At 43.6% G+C, this 13235-nt stretch overlaps 1 protein-coding gene across 4 annotated transcripts in view; it reads left to right on the forward strand.

Moving 5' to 3' along the window:
- The window catches only part of EFR3B (EFR3 homolog B), a 361102-nt gene that overhangs the window by 220220 nt on the left and 127647 nt on the right, over nucleotides 1-13235 (forward strand). The window contains exon 1 of one of the 4 annotated variants that reach the window (XM_073624873.1): nucleotides 641-783. The exons of the other annotated variants lie outside the window; for them this stretch is intronic. Within the exon in view, the coding sequence (XP_073480974.1) occupies nucleotides 686-783 (98 nt within the window). The 5' untranslated portion in view covers nucleotides 641-685. Of the gene's footprint in view, nucleotides 1-640; nucleotides 784-13235 lie in introns of those variants that run through there. 4 annotated transcript variants of the gene reach the window in all.

Consider the following 13235-nt stretch of genomic DNA (forward strand, 5'->3'; position numbering starts at 1 on the left):
TGTCCTTATTAAGCGGCGGAACAGCCGCTATGATCGTTCTTATGATGTAGGGAATCGCCGGCTGAAAAAGCTGCAGGCATCATTCAGATATACCCGCACAAAGTCAAGGACGTCATATGACGTACGGCGGGTGGGAAGTGGTTAAAGCACAAACAGGGATAAAGGGCTCCATGTGGCCCCAAAAACACCAGCTAAGTTTTTGCAGTGGTTTGTCCCAGATATGAGCGTGTAGAAATTTCAGTGATAATCTCTCATCCTTTGTCAGAACTGGAGAAATATCTTCCCAACCATGAGCCTTACAAATCCCCATCCGTGCTGGTGTCATAATCACAGGGCAGTTGCCTTGTTAATCCGTAAAAAGGTTTGTTTTTTTTTTGCGTTGAAACATCACAATGACTTGTGTTCCTCCCTCTCCATATACAGGGTATATAGTCAATGAAAGGGATGTTATCCTATGTCCTATATCTGGAGCTTTAGTGCTTTCTACTTAATAAATGCAAACGTTTGCTCAGTGCCAGCGTGTCAGCTGTGTCCTCCATTTGCGCTGATAATGCCATGAGATTCAGGATTAGTGATAGAATCCTAGGTTCAGGGGACACATCTGTTCGCTGCTGGAACAGAAGCAGCAGTAAAGGCTGTTCTTCATTCGGGCTCCTCCGTCGCCTGCCAGCCTCGTACCCTACAGATGCTTTTGGCGTTTCGGGAAAGGTGTCCTGTACATTGTGTTTTTCCCCCCTCGGTGAAGATTGGCACACGTTGCTCGAAGATGACGTGCTTCTGCAGGTACCCTTTAGAAAAAGCTGTTCAGTTGGCTTCACTTCAAGTGGTGCAGCCTCCCCCTTCTGCTTGCGTTTGTACTCATTGCTTTTGGTCCCTGCACACTATCTTTGGGATGCAATTCAAAGTTCTAGTCCTAACCTGTGAACCGGTTTGACAATCTGGCACTTTTTGGGGTTTTCTCTATGGAATCCTGGTAGAAAGATATCCTGAAACCATCCTTCGTGGTTATTGCTTAATCCCACCTATGGCACTCTTTTCTGCTTGTCATCAGATGTTTCTCAACCTTACAGATTTTTAAATCAACCTTTTATAATGTATGTTTTTATAAAGTTGTATAACCTTGATTGACATCTTACTGCCATCCATTGATTTTCCAATTACTGTTATCAACAACCCAACTACCATTGTCAAATCTACCTTACCCATTATATCTGTCCTTTCTCTTTTAAATTTGTAAATTCTTCTGCTCATTTCTACATGCAATGCATTTGTCTGTTTTAATAGCATGGTCATAGTCCTTTTTTTGTCTTACTTCGTAAATAGCTCCAGTGTTGGTTCTGATGTAAACCCTAACTGAATGACATACAGAGAGGATTGTTTACTAAAACTTTGGCGTGCAAAATCTGGCATAAAAAACAATCAGCTTCTAGATTTTAGAAGGTAAGTTAGAAGCCAATTGGCTACCATGCACAGCTGCACCAGATTCGGAGTGCTCCAGTTTTAGTAAATCTCCCCCTTAGCTTGCTAAAGAACTGTGGGGTTGATTTACTAAAACCGAAGAGTGCAAAATCTGGTCCAGCTCTGCATAGAAACCAATCAGCTTTTTTTTTTTTTTTTGTCAACACTTAATTGAAGAAGCTGAAGTTAGAAGCTGATTGGCTACCATGCAGATCTGCACCAGATTTTGCACTATCCAGCTTTAGCAGATCAACCCCTGTGTGTCATAAACAACTGCCATTTTTAAAAGGTAAATACTTGCTTTCACTTTTTTTTTTATTCTTTGCTACCTCTCAATGCTCTGTGATGGGTGCATGGCAGTACTCAGAGAGGATCTCCTGACGGTGACAGCAGTAGACAATACCTAATGTGTGTTGTCAGGGCTGGGTCAAGGGGTGAGCAGAAGGGGTGGCTGCCCTGGGTCCGATGTGTATTGTAGGGATGAGGGCGTTGCAAGTTTCCTCTACTATAAGTTTGACAGGAGTAGATACCGCGGGACTGCAACTTCTGTCAGCCCAGCGCTGGAAGCAGAAAGAAGAGGAGGAGAGAGCCATCAGAAGGTGCGGGCTGTGCTCTCTCTCCCCCTCCTTATCATAAGCTGACACATAATGAAGGGGGGGGGGGCGCAATTTGGCATCTTTGCCCTGAGCACTGGATGATTTTGTCCCGGCATTGTATGTGTTGTAACGGCCACCTTGAGTCTCCAATGGAGACCGGTGTGACAGGATGAAAATGCAAGGCCACAACTTAGAGACAATGTAAGAGCGTTGTCACCCTGTAATAGGTAATGCCTTAACCACTTGAGTCCTGGGTACCACTGTACAGGGACAGCAGTCGTTTGCCCCAGCACCTCATATGGACCTCCCTGGAATTAGTGCTGGAACAGCCAGCTGGGTTCCAGCAGTAAGCCAAGGAGCTGAAAAGAATTGGTGCTATATTTCTGAGGCTTCTACAAATCCCTTCATAGGGGTGTGTTGTAGTAATAAATACAAATATTATGCTTATGCATAGTGTTTACATCAGGAGTGTAGTGGCATCATGGTCTTTCCTATCGGTAGGGATCCCTGCTATAGTGAACTATTGCCTAGTGGTTTGCAGGCAGCAGTAGATCAGTATTAGAAGTAATCTGCTGCCGCACAGCTGCATGAGGGGAGGGGGTGTTTTATCACTTGTACATGATAGTTTAAGTTTTTGGAGTTTTATTCAAGATGTGAAAAGAAAGATCATACAAACACTTGTAGGTAGAACATTTAATTAAGTATTGACAGATACAGATAAAAAATGTAATAATATTAGAAAATGTAACAAGAATACTTATCTAAAGATGCCTTTTTCACCATGGAGTCCCCAGTCTTTGCGGCGTGGCACAGATGATCACACCAGACACGTGCATAATGCAGCTCTGGAGACAAGACTCGTTATTACAAGTTTTAGCTGTAGTATATACAGGGCTAGTGTGTGAGTAAATAATCATCGAAATTGTTAGGAGAGTAATATCACCTTTTAGGGAAGATAGTGGGCTTGGCCATATAGTCAGTTTACAATGACATTCCTATAGCCTTAAGCTAGTTAAAGGGGTTGTAAAGGTTCATGTTTTTTTTTTTTTATATAAAAATAACAAAAATTTTATACTTACCTGCTCTGTGCAATGGTTTTGTACAGAGCAGCCTCGATCCTCCTCTTCTGGGGTGCCCGGTCTGCGCTCCTGGCTCCTCCCCTTCAGTGGTTGCCCCCAACGAGAGCCGCTTTCCATGGGGGCACCCATGCGGGCACGTTCCCGAGTCCCACAGCTGACTCAGCCGGGCCCCAAGCTCCTGCTGCTATCAATCTATCTAATGAGAACAAAAACAGCAGCTGGAGGAGCTGTGCTCATGCACATCGCTAGAACGGATGGGCTCAGGTAAAAAAAAAGGGGGGGGGGGGTTGCGCTCTGGGGGCACCTGCAGCAAAAAAGGTTTTTCACCTTAATGCATATAATGCATTAAGGTGAAAACTCTTGAGACTTTACAACCCCTTTAAGTTAAAGCAATACTTATGTCCTTTTATGGCCCAGGGTTTGGAGGCTTTCTTTTACATTAGTAAGTCACAATTATAGGAGAAATGTATTTTTTCCATGGGAGGGGGGGGGGGGGGGGGATCTAGATCTAGTCTCCACTGACCAAATCAAGACACCCGAATTTGTCAACAAATAGAAAATTTAATCTCCAGGTCCCAACAATGTCATCAGATGTTCCAGATGACAGTTTGTGTTCACTGCCCAAGCATAAAATGCTCACATGAGTGAGTACATTTGAATTTTTTGTTATTGTAAACCTGTGAAAATGCGTGTCTATGTCAACCCAACCTAATCCTATCTTTATTCTAACAATTTACGCAAGCCATTTTTTCCCTTGCGCTCATCAAACAGCCCTCCTAAAATAAATTGCATACGTTTACTTTGAGCTTTACCATTTTGTTACATTATGTAAAAGTCGCAATAATGTGACATCAGATTTTGTTGATTATATTTTGGGATAAATATATTGGGGTGCACAAATGACATAAACATTGTGTTGGGAAATATGCAGAAAATGCTTATTTTTTTTACTATTTATTCCTAATAACACACAAAGATCTTATCTGCCCTAAAAAAAAAAACAAAGTACAATACATTGGGGGGGGGGGATTGAGGAGAAAAACTTTAACAAAGACCTTCATGGCACGATCACCCGGAAATGTTGTAATGAAAAATGTAGATTTCATAAATATTGAAAATTGCTTGGAAATTACATTAACATGTTTATTCTTATTAGATCTTAGTGATTGGTTGTACATATACAAATAAGAACAATAATAGTGGAAATAACTTCATATAACCGCACACTGTCCTAAGTTTCCAGTACTCTCCTGGTGCTTGGTTAAAACTCATGAGCACTTGGAACGATCCCAGTATTGCTGTTTGCTTCTATTTTTTAGCAGAGTAAGGATTAGATAAATGAGACTTTATAACCAGCACTCCAAGATGTCATTATACGGGTAGTGTATAAATACATTGCGCAGTGTGTCAGCCAGTCAAGGTTTAGTGAGGTCGTAAACGCATGCCTTTGGATTTAATAAAGATTTTACAAACTCCAATCAAAATGTTAAGGGTCGTTACAACTATAATACAAACATGAAAAGAAACAAAGGAACCGCGCTCTTATAGCATAAATTACATATCACCATAGTGAATAAATAAATACATCTTCATTTGAATTATAAAAAATACATAGAAAATTGTAAAGTCCATGTATAGATCCCACACGTGAATAACTTCCTCGGTGAATATAGGAAAGGTTCCTCTCCACCCGCATGCAGACACACAATGCTCTCACCAGACTTAATTGACCCCTATTACAGGGAGTAAAATTATACACATGGGAAAATCCAAGATGTCATACATGAGGTCACAGGAATCAATTCAAACTGCTGCTGTCATTCATTATATATATATATATATATATATATATATATATATATATATATATATATATATATATATATATATATATATATATATATATATAGATTGTGTATTCAAAGCTCCAGTTTTGCCATATAGAGAGGGAAAGGAAAGAATACTCTCATGGTGCAGTAAGAAGAGTAGAAGAGCTTTGAATACGCTATATATATATATATATATATATATATATATATTTAATGGTTGACAGCAGTGGTTTGGATTCATTCCTGTGACCTCATGTATGACATCCTGGATTTTCCCATATGCATAATTTGACTCCCTGTAAGAGGGGTCAATTAAGTCAGGTGAGTGCATAGTGTGTCTGCATGGTGGTGGAGAGGAACCTTTCCTATACTCACTGAGGACGTTATTCACATGTGGGATCTATTCATGGACTTCACAATTTTTTTTTATAATTCAAATGAAGATGTATTTATTTATTTATTTGTTTATGTTCACTATGGTGATAGGTAATTTATGATATAAGAGCACGGTTCCTTTTTTTTTTTTTCACGTTATAGGTTTTTTCTACACCTTACAATATGCAGATCTTTATTGTAGTTTATTTCTTTTTTGGTCATTGATTTGCGCAGGTTTGGAACTCTTTTATAATACAAACACGACCAGTCATTTTATACTGAATCATGAATACTTGAAAATTCTGAGCTCTCATCCTACCTGCTCAAGGCTCCAGCTCACCCAGGCATTACTGTAATCACCCAATGCATCCATTCTGTTGGTGATCTGAGAATTATATTTGTTCACCTGTTTGTAAGGTAGGAGAGATTTTCCCATGCCGTCCATGGAAGCTCGTGACACCGCCACTCTGTTTACTGCTTCACTCACCGTTTTAGGCCTGCTTCACACCTGCTGTTTGCTTTTGATCTGTGTCTGCATTGCGTTTTGGGTTTTTCCTGCTTTTTTTTGTGGCATTTTGCATTCTTTTATGCTTTTTTTTTTTTTTTTTTTTTTTTGGACAATTTGTTGTTGGGCAGATGAAAAAAGAATGCAAAACATGGAAAAATCACTGCAAAAAATGCCCTATATGCTTTTCTGCAGCTTCTCCATTGAAGGGCAGCACAGTGGTGTAGTGGTTAGCACTTTCACCTAGCAGCAATAGAGTCGCTGGTTCAAATCCCGACCACGAAACCATCTGCCCGGAGTTTGCATCTTCTCCTTGTGCCGCCGTGGGTTTCCTCCAGGTACTCCGGTTTCCTCCCACACGCCAAAGACATGTTGGTAGGTTAATTAGATCCTGTCGAAAAATTGGCCAAATATGTGTATGTTGTATGTGTATGTGTTTGTATGCGTGTCAGGACCCCATGGGGCAAAAGACCGTGCTATACCGCAGATGGACACCGGCGGCAAAAAGCTATACAAGTCATTCATTCATTCAAGTCTATTGAACCAAAAACACACAGTTTTGCCTTTAAAAAAGTCCCTGACCTTTTCCAAAACGCAGTGGCTGAAAAAAGCATAGATGTGAACGTGCCCCATAGTAAACACCATGTTAAACGGCCTATAGTGTGTTTATACAAAAAGCAATAGAAAATGCATAGGTGTGAACCAGGCCTTACCCTTTACATAATGCTACACAGCTACAGACTACACTCTATAGAGGCAGTCCCGGGTTACAAACAAGATAGGTTGTGTAGGTTTGTTCTTAACACGGAGTTTCACCCATTTAAAAGTCAGCAGCTACAAAAAGTGTAGCAGCTGACTTTTAATAATCAGACACTCACCTGTCCCACAGTCCAATGCGGGCGTACGGAGCCCCGCTCCTCTCTCCCCCTCCTCTCCGCGGCGCTGGCATTCTAACTGTGGGCACCCGGCTGTGTCTTCACAGCCGGGCACGCACTGTGCATGCGCGAGCCGCGCTGCGTGCTGTGAATGGCCGAGCAATCTTCTGGGACCTGTGACGTGTCCCAGAAGATTGCAGGGAGGGAGGCAGGGAGAGGTGATCTTCCTTCCAGCGCCGCAGCGCCAGGGGAGGAAGTGGGATCTGAGTGCCTGTAAAAACAAGGTACCCGCTCCCCCCCCCAAAAAAATGACATGCCAAATGTGGCATGTCAGGGGGTCACCAGCCATTAAAACGGAAGTTCCATTTTTCGGTGGAACTCTGCTTTAAGTTGAATTTGTTTGCAAGTTGGAACAGGTACATTTTTTAAGGGTAACTTCAGCCAAACAAATAATTTTTATGTTTTTTGGATAGCCTAACGAAGGGTTAAAAACCCCTGTAATGTTTGTTTTGCTGTCTGTGACCCTGTTCAGAAGATTCCACCTCACTTTCTGTTCCTGTGACAATTGGATTTTGAAAAATGTGGGTTGTCGTGGAAACAAGGATTGATGATTAAGCTTTAGTGGAGACTCCTTTTCCTATGATAACTCTAATGCCCTGTACACACGATCGGACATTCCGACCACAAAATCCGTCTGATTTTTTACGACGGATTTTGGGCCAAACTTGTCTTGCATACACCCGGTCGCACAAAGTTGTCGGAAAATCCGATAGTTCTGAACGCGGTGACGTAAAACACGTACGTCGGGACTATAAACAGGGCAGTAGCCAATAGCTTTCATCTCTTAATTTATCCTGAGCATGCGTGGCACTTTGTGCGTAAGATTTGTGTACACACGATCGGAATTTAAGTGATCGGATTTTGTTGTCGGAAAATTTTATATCCTGCTCTCAAACTTTGTGTGTCTGAAATTCTCATGGAAAAAGTCCGATGGAGCCCACACATGGTCGGAATTTCTGACAACAAGCTCCGATCGCACATTTTCCGTAGGAAAGTCCGACCGTGTGTACAGGGCATTACAGGAGTGAATTTCCTTTCCTAGGGGTAGGTTTACTCTCACTTTGTGTTCTCTTCCTCATTTGTAAGTATGAGTCGTATGTAAGTCGGATGTATGTAACGCTGGGACTGCCTGTATCTGACCCATTTACCAGCAGTTCAGTTTTGCCTTGAGTCCGCCATTGGTTGATTTCTCCTATTTTGCATTTTAATGAGTGAAATAAGTATTTGACCCCTTCGCAAAACATGACTTAGTACTTGGCGGCAAAACCCTTGTTGGCAATCACAGAGGTCAGATGTTTCTTGTAGTTGGCCACCAGGTTTGCACACATCTCAGGAGGGATTTTGTCCCTATCCTTTTACAGATCCTCTCCAAGTCATTAAGGTTTCAAGGATGACGTTTGGTAACTCGAACCTTCAGCTTCCTCCGCATATTTTCTATTGTATTAAAGTGGTGTTCCGGCCGAAATGATACTTTTCAAATAAAAATACCCCTATAATACACAAGCTTCATGTATTCTAGTAAAGTTAGTCTGTAAACTAAGGTCTGTTTTGTTAGTTAATAGCAGTAGTTTGTTATTTTATAAACTTACAGCAGGCCGTGGCCATCTTAAGTGTGGACATCTGAAGCCAGACTGTATTTCTTCCTGGATCTCAACCTTGCAGATCTCGCACATGCTCAGTGCAGCACAAGCAGTGTAATAGGTTTCAGGTTAGGTTTCCATAGCAACGGCAGTGTCAGAGGAAGTTGCCGCCCCTTCCCAGAAGGCATTGCAAACAAGAAATGATGCGATGGGCCGCGGCCAGGGAGGAGGAAGTGAAAAATGAATACAGCAAATATACAGTAGGTGCTAAGAAAAAAAAATATATATATATATCCAATTCGTTTATAGTGTGCAGTTTAGTGAGGGATGCTGAAGAGTTGTAAAAGTGGGTGGAACTCCACTTTAAGGTCTGGAGACTGGCTAGGCCTCTCCAGGACCTTAATGTGCTTCTTCTTGAACCACTTCTTTGTTGTCTTGGACATGTGTTTTGGCTCATTGTCATGCTGGAATACCCGTCCACGACCCATTTTCAGTGCCCTGGCTGAGGGAAGGCAGTTCTCACCCAAGATTTTACGGTACATGGCCCCGATTATTGTCCCTTTTGATTCAGTGAAGTTGTCCTGTCCCCTTACCAGAAAAACACTCCCAAAGCATAATGTTTCCACCTCTGTGTTTGATGGTGGGGATGGTGTTCTTGGGGTCATAGGCAGCATTCCTCTTCCTCCAAACACGGCGAGTTGAGTTGATGCCAGAGATCTTGATTTTGATCTTATCTGACCACAACACTTTCACCCAGTTCTCCTCTGAATTATTCAGATGTTCAAACTTCAGACGGGCCTGTACATGTGCTTTCTTGAGCATGGTGACCTTTCAGGTGCTGCAGGATTTCAGTCCTTCATGGCGTGGTGTGTTACCAATTGTTTTCTTGGTGACTATGGTCCAAGCTGCCTTGAGATCATTGGCGAGATTCTCCCATGCAGTTCTGGGCTGATTCCTTACTTTCTCATGATCATTGAAACTCCACGAGGTGAGACCTTGCATGGAGCCCCAGACCGAGGGAGATTGACCGTTCCATTTGTGAATAATCGCACTGTTATCATCCTCTCACCAAGCTGTTGGCGATAGCCTTGTAGCCCATTCCAGCCTTGTGTAGGTCTACAATCTTGTCCTTGAAATCCCTGGACAGCCCTTTGGTCTTTGCCATGGTGGAGAGATTGGAATCTGATTGATTGATTGCTTCTGTGGACAGGTGTCTTTTATACAGGTAACAAGCTGAGATTAGAACCTTTAGGAGAGTGCTCCTAATCTCAGCTTGTTACCTGTATTTCACTCATTAAAATGCAAATCAATTTATAACTTTTTTTAAATGCATTTTTCTGGATATTTTTGCTGTTATTCTGTCTCTCACTGTTAAAATAAACCTGCCATTAAAATTATAGACTGATCATTTCTTTGTCAGTGGGCAAACATACAAAATCAGCAGGGGATCAAATACTTTTTCCCCTCACTGTGCGTAGTCACATTGGTCCAGCTTGGACCAATATAACTATGCATATACCCAGGGCAGGACTTAGGGTGGTGGGGGCCCCTGGGCTTGAGTGGCTTTCAGGCCCTACCTTCTATACATTACCGTATTTATCGGCGTATAACACGCACCTCAAGTTTAGGAGGGAATTTTAAGGAAAAAACTTTTAGGAGGGAAGTTTAAGGAAAAAACTTACATTTAAATGCCCATCAATGCAGCCTTGCACAGCATCCATCTGCAGCCTTGTCCATCCATCTGCAGCCTTGTCCATCCATCTGCAGCCTTGTCCATCCATCTGTAGCCTTGTCCAGTGTCATTGCAGCCTTGTCAGTGTAGCCTTGTCATTTGCAGCCTTGTCATTGCAGTCTTGAAGTTTAAAAATGGCGCCGCCAAGATACAGAGTCCTGTGTATCTCGGCCGCTCCCGGGTCCTCTCGCAGTCCCGAGCGGAGCCGAGAGTAGCTGAGTGCTTGGGTACAGCATCACACAACTGCGCAATTGTCAGTTAAATCGACGCAGTGCTGTATCGCAAAAAAAATGATTGAAGTGCAATATTTCTATTATTACATTGTTATATAAAATAAAATAGTTTAACTCACCATAAGCAGAATCAGACGGAGCCTGAGCGTGTCACTTGCCAACGTCACCTGCCTTCAGATGCGGATTGTCACTTGCCACGTCACTTGTCAGCGGATGCAGGGTGTCACTTGTCAGCGGATGCAGGGTGTCACTTGTCACGTCACTTGTCAGCGGATGCAGGGTGTCACTTGCCACGTCACTTGTCAGCGGATGCAGGGTGTCACTTGTCAGCAGATGCTGGGTGTCACTTGTCAGCGGATGCAGGGTGTCACTTGTCAGCAGATGCTGGGTGTCACTTGTCAGCAGATGCAGGGTGTCACTTGTCAGCAGATGCAGGGTGTCACTTGCCAGCAGATGCGGGGTGTCACTTGCCAGCAGATGCAGGGTGTCACTTGCCACGTCACTTGTCAGCGGATGCAGGGTGTCACTTGTCAGCGATGCAGGGTGTCACTTGCCACGTCACTTGTCAGCGGATGCCGGGTGTCACTTGTCAGCGATGCAGGGTGTCACTTGCCAGCAGATGCAGGGTATCACTTGCCACGTCACTTGTCAGCGGATGCAGGGTGTCACTTGCCACGTCACTTGTCAGCGGATGCCGGGTGTCACTTGTCAGCGATGCAGGGTGTCACTTGCCAGCAGATGCAGGGTGTCACTTGCCAGCAGATGCAGGGTGTCACTTGCCACGTCACTTGTCAGCGGATGCAGGGTGTCACTTGTCAGCAATGCAGGGTGTCACTTGACACTAGATGCAGGGTGTCACTTGCCACGTCACTTGTCAGCGGATGCAGGGTGTCACTTGTCAGCGATGCAGGGTGTCACTTGCCACCAGATGCAGGGTGTCACTTGCCACGTCACTTGTCAGCGGATGCAGGGTGTCACTTGTCAGCGGATGCAGGGTGTCACTTGTCAGCGGATGCAGGGTGTCACTTGCCAGCGGATGCAGGGTGTCACTTGCCAGCGGATGCAGGGTGTCACTTGCCAGCGGATGCAGGGTGTCACTTGCCACGTCACTTGTTAGCGGATGCAGGGTGTCACTTGTTAGCGGATTCAGGGTGTCACTTGCCAGCGGATGCAGGGTGTCACTCAAGCTCAATGATAAGTCCGGCCCTGCATATACTATACCTGTGTGATCCCTCTAGAAGCTGGAAATTGCTATAGTAGACACTGCTACTCCTTTGATCTCCACTAGCTTCTGGGTCCCGTTCCGAGCAGCTGCCCTGCTGTATTGTGAACACAAGAAGTTGGCTGCTCGGCATGGGTGCCATTCAGAGATCATTTTGCATTTTCTCAATGAATGAAATGCGTTCTCTATTTGGACAAGGTGGAGAGGCAGGGTGGTGACATCACACTTTCCACTTCGTCCAATTAAAGGCCGATCTGCTGACAGCCTAAAGATTTAATGCTGCTCAGGGACTCTGGGCTTCAGCAAAATGGCAGCCTCCAGCAAGAAGAAACAGGAGCAATGTTGGAGGCAATTTACAGCACACACTAATTTTGGTGGCATAACTAATAATGTGGAATGCATGTTCCTTGCTAAAGAACATTATTAAGTTCTGATTTAAAGATATTGGGTTTCTTACAGAAATGGATGATCATCCTACAAATAATACTGATCTTCAATCTGCAATATCACCTGCTCAATAATCCGAGCTGTTATAGCGGATGCAGTGTGAGGCTTCTGTTCCCAATGCAATCATTAGTGGCTTGGAACAGCCAGCTACTGGACATGATTGGACTGATTTACTAGAGGAGTTGAGATTATGTAAATATTCTCTTTAATTACAGCTCCAGATAGCAGTAAAACAGACTGGGATCTAATCCTTCCCTACTTCCTACTCTATCCAAAACGAAAAAAAAAAAAAAGTTTTTGGTTCGCCATACAGTTTAATTTACCAATCCACATCTAGGCAAACCTGGGAAATTTCTCAAGACGGGGGGTGGATAATGTTTGGAGTGAGGAGGATGAGTGTATAACATGAAGAAGAAGGGATGAAACGACAGCACACTCACCTGTTGCTCTCCCAGTTTCCACCTGATTGGCTGCACTCACTTTGTGTTTCTCCTCTCCACCCTTCTGATTAACTCTTGCAGTCTGTGTGGCTCAAGCTCTCTTGGTCTCTCACCAGGTGGATCTCCAGCAGTGCGCTCTCTCCTGATTGCCATTGGTTCACCAGATTTTACCTACACCACCTCCTCCGTCCTGATTGGCTCTCTAGGACAGAGTGACCTCTGTTATCTTTGTTTTATTAGTTGCCCTGTGTGATGGAGCTGTAATGGCCAGCCCGTGGAATGCTGGGATATGTCTCTGGGCCACACTTAAGAGGGGAACGCTTGCCCCACCTCCACCACACCCCTGCCTCCATCACAACCTGCACCACCCCCTTCTGACCTGTAGGTTATGTGAACTATCCAACAGGGTGGAGTTAAGCCATGATTGGCCAGACATAAGCCGGTAAGCCACAACAGGCTGAAGATGAGCCAGTAAACCATATGAAAAGTTGGCAAGTTCCCAAGTATGCATATACAGTGCCTTTAAAAAAGTATTCATACCCCTTGAAATTCTCCACCTTTTGTCATGTTACAACCAAAACTGTAAATGTATTTTATTGGGATTTTATGTGATAGACCAACACAAAGTGCCACATAATTGTGAAGTGGAAGGAAAATGATAAATGGTTTTCAAAATGTTTTACAAATAAATATGTGAAAAATGTGGGGTACAATTGTATTCAGCCCCCCTGAGTCAATACTTTGTAGAACCTCCTTTCACTGCAATTACAGCTGCAAGTCTTTTTGGGGATGTCTCTACCAGCT

The sequence above is a fragment of the Aquarana catesbeiana genome, linkage group LG04, assembly GCF_042186555.1.
Source record: "Aquarana catesbeiana isolate 2022-GZ linkage group LG04, ASM4218655v1, whole genome shotgun sequence".
NCBI classification, from domain to species: Eukaryota; Metazoa; Chordata; class Amphibia; order Anura; family Ranidae; genus Aquarana; species Aquarana catesbeiana.